The sequence below is a fragment of the Ciconia boyciana genome, chromosome 7 (assembly GCF_034638445.1).
Source record: "Ciconia boyciana chromosome 7, ASM3463844v1, whole genome shotgun sequence".
NCBI classification, from domain to species: domain Eukaryota; kingdom Metazoa; phylum Chordata; class Aves; order Ciconiiformes; family Ciconiidae; genus Ciconia; species Ciconia boyciana.
The window spans coordinates 24,390,480-24,403,985 of record NC_132940.1 but is presented as its reverse complement, the minus strand read 5'-3'; the positions used below and the strand labels follow the sequence as shown (position 1 = coordinate 24,403,985).

At 38.5% G+C, this 13,506-nt stretch overlaps 1 protein-coding gene across 4 annotated transcripts in view; it reads right to left on the bottom strand.

Annotated features, from left to right (window-relative positions):
- The window catches only part of NTNG1 (netrin G1), a 160,607-nt gene that overhangs the window by 47,539 nt on the left and 99,562 nt on the right, over nucleotides 1–13,506 (bottom strand). For all 4 annotated transcript variants that reach the window (XM_072868144.1, XM_072868141.1, XM_072868142.1 and 1 more), the window contains one exon: nucleotides 4,188–4,214. In XM_072868144.1, the coding sequence (XP_072724245.1) occupies nucleotides 4,188–4,214 (27 nt within the window). The remainder of the gene's footprint in view (nucleotides 1–4,187; nucleotides 4,215–13,506) is intronic.

The window sequence follows — 13,506 nt, the reverse complement described above, 5'->3', positions numbered from 1 at the left end:
TCACTCCGCACAGAGGCGGTTTCTGCTCAGCACTGGGCTCAGCGCAGGCGCTCTGCTTACTGAACGTCAAGGCTGAAATCCTAGTTATACAGAAGAAAACTGGCTTTGTTATGAATCCGGCCAGGTAAATAAACTACTCACAATGTCTCTTATTTGGAATGTTAAATTTCTCTCAGATCCAGTGTTCAGATGAGTGCATTATACCACATAGGGTATCAGTATTTTCTTTCAGCCCAGTAGTATTTTAATATAACGGAAAATCTAATTGTTAAAGTGAAAAATTCCGCGTGCTTCAAAGTATTAGAGTAAAGGAGGGAAAACAAATACTGTTACTGGCTTGATATTATAATCAGTTACTTAGATAAGGTCATTGCCTTAGACCAGGAGCCTGATTAACAGTATTATGTATTAAAAAGTCAGTTCTGGATAAAATTGAACTGAAATGAGAACATTTTGCTAGTATGTCCAAAATAACATATATTCTGAAGACAATATTTAAATGTTCTAAGGAGATAAACATCTTAATGGTCTCCCACCAGTACAGCTCTCTCTGTAAAACCTCAAATAATAATAGAAAAATAATGTACAACCTAGTTATGGATGTTTATATCCTACTGACATATGTGGGTGTTGTGTATATACTCTAGTCCAGAGCTTGGCATTGTAATGGCTTTGATCCCATGACTGTAAATTTAATGAGAGAACTTCTCAGTTACCGCAAGGGGGCAAAATCAGGTCCAAAATACTTCGTGTTGTTATAAAAAAGAAAAAAAAATCCGCTAGTATTTGCTCTCACAACCTTTTAAGATATATATTTACCACATTGAAATTTCATAACAAGTATGTAAAACAAATAGAGCTACACTCATCCTGGCACTATTTTAGTTCCAGAAAAATACCTACTAGATCTTTCAAGGTTAAGAAAACAAAAAAATAAGAGTGCCCACTCAGTCGTCTTTTTTTTACTTTTGTGTCTTGCATTCCCTATCATTAAAAAACAGAGTTCTCTTAATTTGAAATTGGCTATAAAGAAGAACAAAACCATAGAGAACAAAGCAGAAAATACCACTTGATTATCGTGATTGCATCTTGCACTTGGGTGCACGGTCTGTCTCTAAACTCTGACTCATCTGCCACCAGCAGGCTTTAAGGTGATAATCACCCACACAGAGCTATTTGCACATCATGTCTATCCTATCCTGTATCTAATTTTACCCTTTATAACAAACTGTTTAGCATAATTAGTGGAGTTATGCTTTACAGGAATAAAGATAGAAGCTATAGGTTAGAAGATTCAACTTTTTGAAGGCATACCTGTACAGATTAGTAACCTTGGTATTTGGTCACAACAATGAGCATTTTGATGCATTGGTCTATGTAAAGTTGTACAATCATTATTTTAGCGAGTAAAATAATGTAGTTTTCAGAATATTTACACACTGTAAATAAGCATTGCTTAAAATTATGAAATGGTTTTGGGACTCATTAATTGCTAACACTTTCACCAGTATTTTTCCAGACATGGCTGAAAAATGCTGAAAGGGCCAGCATTGGAATCAAGAATGCTGGGAATGACCAGAGAACCTATTATTCAACTGATAGACAACAGCAGGTACAAATGACCTTAATGGGAAAGCTCTGATTTTTTTTTTTCTTCTAGATGATCAGAAAGGATGTTTACTTAATGACCACTCTTTCTTTGTGTTCAAACTTTAACGATGAGCTGCTTTAATACAAGATCCTTTGAGGTCAAAAAGGAATAGAAAATGATACATATATGTGCACACCGGTAAATATAGTTGATTTTTCTTTGCTTGCTTTCATTGCAGTCTTAAAAGTGTTAAATGAACATCGCTTGCAGTGGCATCTTCTTTGTATGCTGGCAGTTTAGTCTTCATAACCCCCCGCCCCAACCCCATCCTCCTTATATACTAGGAAAAGCTTGAAGCACACAAAAGCCAATTCCCGTCCCCCCGCCCCCGTTAGTGTTTGCTGCCAGGCAAAATAAAACCCCAAGTGTATCTCCTGAGAGTAACTTCCTGTCCCCAGATGGGGAAAAACTCTGCTGATATGAACACAAACATTGTATTAGCATAGACAAAAGAAGAAATCATGCAGAATCCATTAAAGCAGCCACAGCTAATTAATCTTGTTTGTTTTTATGTGTTAATTGTACTGCTGTTAAATTCTCTTAGAGACCAGGATAAATTTATGAGTTCTGTCCTTGTTTAACGATAATCCTGCTATTTCTATTTTATAGGAAAGATGTTCAGAACATTGTGCAAGTAGAACTATTTCCCCCCTGAGCTATTTAAGAAAAAACACATGAAAAAAACCAAGCAGAGTATCAGTATTTACTTGTGCTCATGAAGAGATGCTCATGCTTCATCCTTTCCAGGTAGGCAAAGAAATTTGTTGAATTCTACCGCATATTACTCCAAGACATTTACAGCAGATTAAAGATAAAGCATAGACTTGAAGAAACTCTTGTATTTCCTATGGAATGTTAAACAGAATTTTCTCCATTTGTAATAGATAAACCGTACTAATCACCCCAGTGTAAAATACAAAGAGGTCAACAATGCATCCTTTCAGGTCACCATTGTTTAAAAGGTATTTGAGTTTCCCTATTAAGTTTTCAAAGGCCAACATCTGCTGATGCTCAGAAATGGTAGATGTGGTGACGAAGGCTGTATGGAGTGTGAAGTGAAAACACAACCATATAGTCCATGCAACACAGCACTAACAAACTACAGCACAACCAAACTCCAAAGAGCTATTTTCCCATTCATCCCATTTCTGTTATGAACAGCAGGAATGTTCCTGAGAACAGTGACATAAGCTTCTCTTTCATTTAGTTCATTTTTTTGGTTATAAATACATGTATAAACACAAGGTTTTGAAAATAGCATATCACTATGCATTTGCAGTCATGCAAATGCCAAAGGAGATACCACAGCGCGAAAATTACATTATTAAGATGGAAGGCTTTCATTTGCATGTTATTGTCATTGATGCTGTTTCACTATTTAAAGCTGCAAAACAGATGCCATGGCATTCAGCTGTTAACGCTGCTCTCATTTGCAAGGAGGCTAGTTTTGATGGCATTTAACTTGCTGTCTAGAGCTTAACAAATCAGTGTCATTCACGAGCTTAAGTAAACTGAGCTGATTTATAAATTGACAGACCTGACCCTGCATCATAAGAAGTGAGGCAGTTTTACCCAAATTATTGGAAGCTTTTCAGTTGCATATCAGGTATGGCAAATTGTATTTTACCACTGTGATATTTTATGCTTGTGATAGTCCTGCATCACACAAGTTGTGTCTAAAGCCTCTGCAAAGCTGAGACTGCGGGGAATATTCTTTCAGTCAGCTGCAGCAGGATCCCATTTCCACCTGCCTGCTTTATTTGTAATCGGCTAACGTGTCGTGACTGTGCACTTCTCTGCTATGGAACTCGGCTAGACTCACAGCTGAGCTACTGTGCACTTAGTCCCTTGAAGTGTTTTGTTTAATTAAGCATCTATTTCATTGATATACTAGTTCTTTTCATAACAGTGTTATGGTTTTGTTATAGTTCAACTGTAATGTTTTGGTCCTTTAATAGCATACAGGAAAGCAGGTTTTTGTGAAGGAACACGATTCTGTTTATTTTCTGGAGTAAAGCTCAGTTCAAAGGCCTGTGGAGTTAATGCAAAGATTCCAGCAGATACACTGCATTTGCTAAGCTACTTCATAAGAATGGAAACTCTTCCAGTTATAAACTCTTCCATTTGCTCTTCGAATTTACACACACATGTACCTGCATGAAAATTAATGCTCTGCTATACTTCTCTGTTATTAGCAAACACTTTTTTTTTGTGGAAAAGGTGCTCAACAAGTATTTTCTGTGGAACAGTGTCTTAATTCTCTGTATAACACTCAGTTTTATAGAACTCAGCTTTCATCTGCTGATCAGAACTGATCAGAAAATCTGTGGTTGAAGGCAGATGTGTTGTCAGGAGTGACATTCTCTGACCATGTAATGCGGTTACGTGTTAATGCAACAGAGGAAGGCCACTACATAGCCCCTGCACTATAGAGCACATTTTCAGGGAAACATTATCTACAACAGAAAGGGATGTTGGGAAATTAGATCCAAGAAGCTGCATGACAATGCAAAACAATACTGGTTTTATTACTTACTACCAATACTGGAAATACTGGGTATACCTGTAGAGAAAGAAAACACAAAAAAGTATAGTTAGCTGTTTGCTGTAGTTGGCTGAGCTACTACATCTAAGATTCTGAAAACAATTTTCTCCTAATTTTCAGAATATTATATCAATACATAGTTAAACCCAAGCAACTGCCAATATGTACCCATCCCTTTATAAATGCAGAGTCTTTAGATTTTTTCAGTACGAGGCTGCAGAGACCACTAAAATGTATTGACAGATGGGTATTTCTGGGACCTACACCAGCTCTCTGAACTTCCTGAATTTGTTCAGAACAGTTTTGTATTTCAACTAACCAGCCATTAGGATTAATGCTTTAGATAAAAATATCAGTCATGCATGTATTATGCAGATCTAGGAGAATAATTTAACCAAGGGATAGATGCATTGCTAACTGCTTTGGCCAGCTGCTTAAATCAGTTGATACCTTCTGTTGCATTAACTGTATATAGCTATTTTTTTCCTCTTTTACCTGATGGTTATCTAAATTAAGCTATGGAAAAGAAAGGTAATTGAGCAAAACAATCTAATGCATTAGGTTGGTCATATTGACTAAGCCTCTCATTGATTTTTTTTCTTTTTTTTTTCTTTTTTTCAGCTTTCATTTCAATTCCTAAGCTGAATTAATGCAAGGAAACCATTCCAGAGACAAGTGAGATTTCCCAGAAGAGGTGGGGCTGCTGAGGAGTAAAACTCCTCTGCTGGATTAGCAATGCGAGATCTCATGTTGCATGATGCAGTCCCAACATGCAGCTTGTTGTCAAGTCTGCCCTGAAAGGTGTGTGGCACAAAAGTATGGATGTGGAATCTTTCCTGAAATGCCATTTTCTTTAAATTAAATGGCATTGCTAATAGCACTATTGCTAGTCTCTTGGGTTAAAGGCACAAATTGCAGCTTGGCATTTAAATCCTGGATATTTGCATCCTCTTAGTTAAATACAGTTTGCCTTTTGTAAGTTTTATTGACTTTTGATGGCATGCATTTTACTGCAGAAATCTGTCTGTTTCTCCATTAAACATCTGCTATACTTCTTTCAACATCTATCTTGAAGTTCCATCTTGCTCTGAGACAGTATGGACCTCATTTTGCAATTAAGCAAACTGGAGCGAAGCAATGTCTTGGGGATAAATGATATTCACTGTAAGCAAGGTTGTAGAGTCAAGTTGGGAACCTTTCTAACTCGTGGCATGGCTAAGACAATGCTGAAGTAATTGCATTTGCAGAATGGCGACCATAAACAGATCTTCTGTGTTGCCCCACATCAGTCCTGGGGCACATGTCAGAACTGCAGCTCTCTGGTTTCATATCCTCCGGAACCTGTGGTCTGGCAGAGCGCTGGGCACCGCACTGGAGACAGCACCTGCTGCTAACTGAGCCCCACACTCAGCTGTTGTTTGCAAACTGAATTATTTCTACTTCCGCTGAGATTAACATGTATTATTCTGAAATTTTAGAATGAGGTATTAAAAGCTAAATAAAAATATCATCATAATAGAACAATGCTGTTATAGTTCTAAAAGTAACAAAAAGTGCTTTTTTTCAGTCAGGATAACGTAAGATAACTTCTATCCCTTTGTCTTAAATGTCAAAAAGGCAATCAATTTTCAAATAATTTTCCCCAAAGTTTCAATAGCAGCTTGCTTACATTTTTGCAAGTCACTGTAGTTGTTTTAAATTAGCAGGATTCGTTTTCCTTTATACACTGATGGAAACTGCACAAATATTAGATAAAATACAGATACCGCGTTCTCACACTCACACTTCCACTGTGAAATGGTATTTGTATTTCCTCTGGGTATACTCCCCCGCCTCAAACCTCTTTCTCTCCTACACACACACAAATATCCTTTCCTTTCTCTCCTGAACAGATTGTAGCAAAGGGAGAGGTTTTCCTGCAAGTCTGCTCTCCTCATTTTACTGTATTTCAAAATTTTCAATGAATTCATAGTGATAAATGCTTCCTGGGCAGAGAATAATGAAAACAAGATGCCTGTTAGCCTGGAGGGCTCTGTATTAACCTTGTGAAGTTGTCTTCGGGTTCTGCTTGAAAAGCTCTTTTCCTCTTTCCATACTGAGTTTCTGGGTTGGTGTAATCTTCTGTAACCAGCTTGATTTTTGTAATACCAGGTATCCCTGTGTGTGGTGACTGGCCTTGATGGTGCACTACTTTATGCCCTTTCTGCTAAAAAGAGTGAGAATGGCACATCTAAGTTTGTCTGGAAAAGAGCTGGTTATGCAGGGCCACGAAGCAGGATCTATTAACACTCTGTGAAAACCGCACATATGATGGGGAAATTATTCTTAGTAAGAGTGGTTTAGTGAGCTCTGGAGTTACACATTGAGGCTAGCTCTTGAATTCACCTGAGCTGTATTTGATGCAAGTCCTTAGGTAAGGAGGCGCAGGAGGTGTGATTCTGCCTCTCCCTCTCTGGCAGCGTGGGGGCACGTGGGGACCCGATCGCATGGCTGCGGGGAGTCACGCCACTGCTGCTGGCCCTTTGGATGGAAAGCGGTATGTTACGTGGCGTGGATCGTTTCCAGCCAGCCTTCTATTGAAATCTGTGAGTACTTTGCAGCAGTGAAATGATCAGATCAGGTTATAGAGAGAGATGAAGAATCAGGCCCGTTTCCTTTGATGCACAACTCTATTCAGCTAGACATAAAGAGTAAATAAAACCAAGTGACTGCATTTATGTATATTCTGTGGTTAAGCCAAAGCAATGTTCAGTCTAAATTACCTTCCGGTTGAAATCACTGGGATGGTTATTAATGGTAATAGTTTTATAGTGAGGAAACAGCAAGTAAAACGTGCAAAGAAAGTTCAGGGGCAGCTACTGCCCCCGAAATGGCAAACATTGCACAGGAAAGTCTCTAATACTATTTATTATTTTTTACTTAACTTCAGGGTGGTGTTTTGGTATATTACATGTTCACTGTAAGAACATCTAAATATACATGCATTACTTGAGAGAAGAAAAATCTGGTGTTTTCCTTTCATATGGTCTGCTGCATGTGCCCTGTAATTTTCTTGTTTCCCCTTTTTCCAGAAATGGGTTGTTTTAGCTATTAGCTACCATGGAGCTGACTATTGAGAATGGAGAAAAAAATCAAATCAGATGCTAGCAAAGAAGGCAAGTTTTTGATTTCTTCTATAGTTTGTGTCAGTGTGAAATCCGTAACACAAAGGAAGAGCATCAGGCTTTCGGTGAGAAGGGCCACAGTGCTGCTTCCAGCCTCAGGGCGGGTCATACCCTGCAGTCCCTCTTATCACCTCCATCGTCAACGCCTGTGTGCGCTTCCCACCAGCAGCGCAATTCATGCAGCCAGGCTGCATCTCTTCCTGGGCAGGGAGTACGTGTGGGATGAAGGAATTATTCTGTCAACTTGGTCTTGGCTACCGTCTTTCCCATGGGCTTCTCTGCCTCTTCTCCATCACAAGTTGAACGTGCAGCTGCCGTATGACAGGGAGCCAGGGACAGGCTCCTGCCGCTATCAAAACACTACACCCAGCTCGCAGCTCACTCACATTCAGGGGAAGAGTGTCAGCAAGAGCTCAGTGAATTATGCAGGTGAGGTGAATACAGCCCAGAGACTGGGAATTAAGACTGCCTCCTATGAAGGCATGGCAGGATACGATAGTAAATAATGCAGGGCAAGTTTGGAGTCATATTAATTGCTGATCAAAGCTGTGTGAGAGCTTTTCTGACAAAAGAGACGTCCTTGTAATTGCAGTCTACACTGCACATTTTAACTCTTAAACAGGAACAAAATATAGGGCTGTATTCCCTCGCAAAGAATCAGAGCAGGGCTGTAAATGCCACATCTGATCTTTTGCTAGAATATCTGTGCTGCAGCATGACAGCGCTCCCTGCAGTGAGTCTTTTTTCCCTTTGCAACTCCTCCACTGAGGCATGATTGCAATATCAGACCCTCAGCATCGATTTCAGAAGTTTTGAATTCTCTAGTAATTTCAGCTCTGAGAAGCTGGAGGAACCTAGCATCCTGTAATCCCTCAAAGGGAGTGATTGTTATGATCTTGTTATGATCATTTTGTGTATTGCCAAACCTGTATTCAGCCCAAGGAACATACGAGTGAAAGGCACAATCCTTAGGAAATTCCACATGTATTTAATTGCAAGAGTACTAGAAGTCCTGCTACTGTTAATTTTGCAGTTGGTTGCTCTGTAAAGATTGAAAATTTTTCAATTCTCAGAAAAAGAACTGCTTAGATGAAGTTTGTTATCTTCCACCTCTGCTTTCCCAAGCAATATCACCACAAATAAATGGGACAGAGAAAATATTTAGTTATTGGTTTATTAGGCAACACTTTAAAATTTGGACCTTTTCTCATGATGTTTTAGTGACTCCAAACCAGTTTTGAAAACTCTCTGTCTAGGAAACTCCCAGTGAGATCAAAGGATTTTTTTCAAGTAATCCTTGAAAATTTGATAGAATATTAGATATTAGAAACTTCAAAAAGCCCAAAACTCAGACCATTTCTAGAACTTCGAGTATCTTGTAATAGACACGTTGCCTTCCTATACTGCTGCTTAAGGACTAGAACCCTCTTTCATTGCTCCAGCAAAAATAGAGTTGTTTGAAACCAGTGATGGATGGGAGGCAATTCATTTCCCAGCAACAGATGCCACCACAACCAGCACAAACAACCAGCTCAGCAGGGTCACGCAAGAGGAGAGAGTGCTGAAGAATAATTTTTCAAGCCCCCCTTTAAAAAAATACAACATGTTATTTATAGTGCATTGCTTTTCAGGTATGTATCTGTAATGTTTTGCTGGCCATTGCACTGGATACCTTGTTGGAGGGAAGTTAGTTCATCATTTGCAGGTTTTCCTGACACTTCTGTCTTCCTGAATGCTCTTGATACACTACAGTTTTGCCCTCTCCTCTGCCCCCCCACCCCCCCAAGTTTCCCGGCCCAACACAGCTTTTGTGTGACATCTTCCTGTGGCTTTACATCTTCTGTAAGCTTCATGAGCCAAAATTAATATGTAATATAAAATGGGAACAATAAGAAGCTTTGCTGTTTTGTAACTTACTATTGCATTTGTATCTTCCTTTTTCTCTATGAAAGATGTTATCAAAATCACCAAGGAGCAACATTTTACCTCTTAAGCAGGAGTGTCCCATTCCTTCCAATTGAGGTCATGTGGGTTCACCTCCTCTACCTCAGTCATGAAAGTGGACACTGGAAAGTTCCTTCCAGTTGTTTGGGAGAATGGGGCCCTTAGCAAATGAGATACTATCTACTTTATGAATCTGCTTTGACAGGACAGCAGGATGCGTGCTCTTTTCAGTTACGGGGATACATGCTATTTTGATTCCTGAGTAGAAAGCCTGCCATCACACAACCTCTTGGCCAACTTAATTTACCCCGGTTCTTCAAGATGGCTTTGTGTCAGCAAATATTCATGGGAAAAACTACAAACACAGATTAGGGTAATCAGTGCAATACTTCAAGTGCCATATTTTTTGCCAGAAACTGTTTCTGTGGCAGCTGTGCTGCAGTGATGCCTCGTAAGTCTTTTCCCATTCAGGGAGGATTAAGGCTGTGCTGCTGAGACAGAAGCTGTACTATCAGAGGGGGACCCACTGCAGGAGAAATTCAGTAAACCGATTGAGACTATCTGCCTAACTGTTGACCGAAAAGAACCACCAATGTTCCCTGTGTTCTGGTCAATCCTTTGTTTCACATTGAACTGTGAATTAGGAAAGTCATGTAACAGCTGGGAGGTGGTTTTCGCCGAGCATCAAGCACTTTTGGTACAGGTTATTGGCTGTGGAGGGACTGACAAAACGGCTTTTGTGGGTGGGAGCCCAGCACGGTCTTAGACAGCTCTGTCTGATGGAGCAAAGGACATAAGTGCCAAAGATGATCTAAACAACAGGAGGAAGAAAAGGGCTAGTGCTGTCAGACACACATGGCTGCTGAGGAGAAAAGCTATCTTGTAATACCAAGTATAGAGAAATTCAATAAGTTCACTTTGAGTGTCAAAACATATTGCAGAACAAACTATCCATAGAATGTGGCAGCACAAGGGAATAAATGCAATCACAAAACAGTCAATAAGATAGAGTGAAAATATAAAATAAATGCTATGCAGGAGACAAATGCGGAAATATTGTTAGTGCCAGTAAACAACAGAGTACTCTGGTCTTTCACAAGCAAAGCAGGGAAAAAACATTTTGCATTCTCCTGAAAAACTCATGTTGATTTAAAGTGAGAAGGATACAGAAAACAGCTTTATACCAAGGTTTAGGCTATGACTGGAGTATAATCTAGAATGGTCTTGTATTTCATGAGCTGTAGCTTGAAAAGGTATAATAAAGTCTTACTGGCCACAAAAAAATGGCAGAAGCAGAACAGTGGAAACAGCAGAAGTTCCAGCTGGGAAAGATTTGGAAATGGACATTAGGCTTCTTGTTGAATCTGACCAAATTTTCTAAATTCAGAGAATCTCAAGAAAAAGGATCTTTTTATTTTGTGAAAAAAAATTCCGAGTGTTTCATTTATACAACTGTTTTGAGCTGTATCTTATTTAAGCACACTCATATAAAAAAACTTCAAATCCATTCAAAATTTAAAATATTTTGGTCTTAGGTGGAAAAGAGAGACTCTGAAAACTGGAGAAAGGAAGAGTATCAAAGGGACACTGTACTACTAGATTATACAAAGTGTCCCCAGGGAATTAAAGTAATATATCAAGGGAAGTTTAGGGCCAAACCAGATAAGTGAATTCTATCAACATGTTCCAGCAACTATTTACAGAATTCACGCCTGACTAGGGAGGGTACAACGCTAGGGCTGTATTACTGACCACACGATGGGGATGGCGACATAAACGCAACAGGGTAAGTGAAATTACATTGGCTGTGCAGAGAGTTTACACGATAATGCAAAATTCAGTATGCTCCAATACACGTAGCATTAAATCAGGAAGTGACAAAAGAAATGAAGCTTTTACATACCACAAATGATTGCTGCTTGTAGCAAGTAATCAGACAACCCACAAGAAGAGAAGCTGATTTAGTTCTGAGTAGTACATAGGACCCAATTCAAGAAGTAGTTATTAGAGAACCACTTCTGGACTGAAAGTCAACATACTTGTTGAGAAGGAAAAGGATAAAAAAAAATCCACTGCAGTAATATTTAACTTTCAGAGAGTGAGCAGATAAAAATGAGGAAGTTAGTTAAAAGCAAAATGAAAAGAACAGCTAAAAAGATTTAATGCAAACAGCGTGGAGGCAGGCTAGAGATAAAGTGTATGACAGACTCAGAATAATCACACATGACCCATTGATTTTTAAAAAAAATTATAAAAATCAGCTACGTTATAAACAAAAAAAACCCCAACACCCAACCCAAAACAGCAGAATGAAGAAGATTTTGAAAAGACACCCTTCCAAAGTGTAAGTCATCTCAATGGAGAAAGATAGGAAAAAAAAGCATAAAGTCTGTCAAGTTAAATATAAACCACAGTATTTTGAGAATCAACTTGCTACAGACATAAAAGTTAATAATTATTTTTTGTTAAAATAACCACACTAGAAGCAGGAGGCCTCCCAGAGAGATGATTGGGTAGACAGGCAATCAAAGTATAAAAGTACTGAATATGAAATTAACTGTTTTCACTGATGTTCACAACCAAGAAGGTTAGAGAGATTCTCACTATCTGAGGAAGTTTCTCAATGTCTATCGTCATCCGAAGGTGTTTTAGAAGATGTAAATAATATTGAACAATAAGAAGTGCCATAAGGTGATGTTCACCCAAAAAGTGTTTTAAAGGAACTCAAATATGACATTTCTGAACTAACTGCTGTAACATATAACCTGTCACTTATGTCAGCCTTGATGCCAGAAGAAATGTTGTAACTGTGGCACAGCCTTTAAAAAGGACTCAAGGGCTGATCCCTGTAATAACAAAATATAAAGCAGACACATTTTTATGCCACTGTAAAAGATCCATGTTGTTCTCATGTCTAGAATATCAGTAGTGGGTTTGGCCTCACCAAATAAAAAAATGACATCATAGAACCAGAAGAGAGTAAGAAGGCGCAGATGACCAGAGATGCGGCATGGTTTTATATATGATAAGATTAAATAGATTAGGATTCATCATTTAGAAAATAGGTTGGAGGAGCGGACACGTCAAGTCTATATAATCATAAATGGTATAACGGATGTAAATAGGGATGCGTTACTCTCTGTTTCTTCCTGTCTAAGGAGGCTTAACCAGATAAAAACATTTAAAGCAAACAAAAGGAAATACCTTTCATTTATTGTGTCATTAAAATGTGAAATGTATTGCCATAAGATGTCACTGAGATCAAGCTTATGACAGCTGGGTCTCTCTCTCCACTCAGCAGCTAGCAACCACTGCAGGTATGAAGGAGGGTCCAGCTCAGAAAGCCAGTTTATTGCTGGCAACTGGGAAGGCAAAGAAGAAATCCTTCATACTTCTTCCTGTTTGCCATAAATTCCTGCTGCTGATCACTGCTGAAGTCAGGATTTGAGGAGCATTCGTCAGCTCAAACAAGGTTATGTTTTCATGATGTTATCATAATGATCGTAATAACAATATAAACCAGAAAAGACTGCCTATTATTTGCAAAATGTTTTGATTTTTGATGGAACTGTGTATCTGATGGAATTCAATAACGTTGAAAGTTGTTTTAAGAAGCTTCAGGCATCCTTTTGGTGGGTGCTAATTCCACTGTTCCGTCTGGTGTGTGCTCAACTGATGGGAAATGATGTAACTGACACAGCAAGCTGCATTTAGAAAGATCCCCGTTTTCATGTTCAGATATATCTTGTCACCAGTTTAGATGATTGCTGGGGTAGCAACTGCACTTTATATATATATATATATATATATATATATAAAATAAATAAATAAATAAATATTAAAAATATATAAATGTATATATGTGCATACATATGTATGTATGGGTGTATAAGTATATATAAAAATATATATAAATAAAACCAACCTGGTAGATCTCACCATTTTTTCTGAACGTAGCTTTAAAGTATTAATTCTGTGAGCCACACTCACTTTTTATAACATGCAAAAAAGTGAATACTCTTACAAAATGTTTTTCCCCTGCTTTTTGGAAGTTCTTTTTTTTTCTGCTCAGTAAGAATTTTATCATAATTTCATGCCCCCACACTTCACGGTTTGTTACTTGGTCTATTACTCTCACATTTAACTTGATAAGGTCCTGCTTCCTATGATATTCATTTTTGAGTTTTGATTCTTCACAGCTG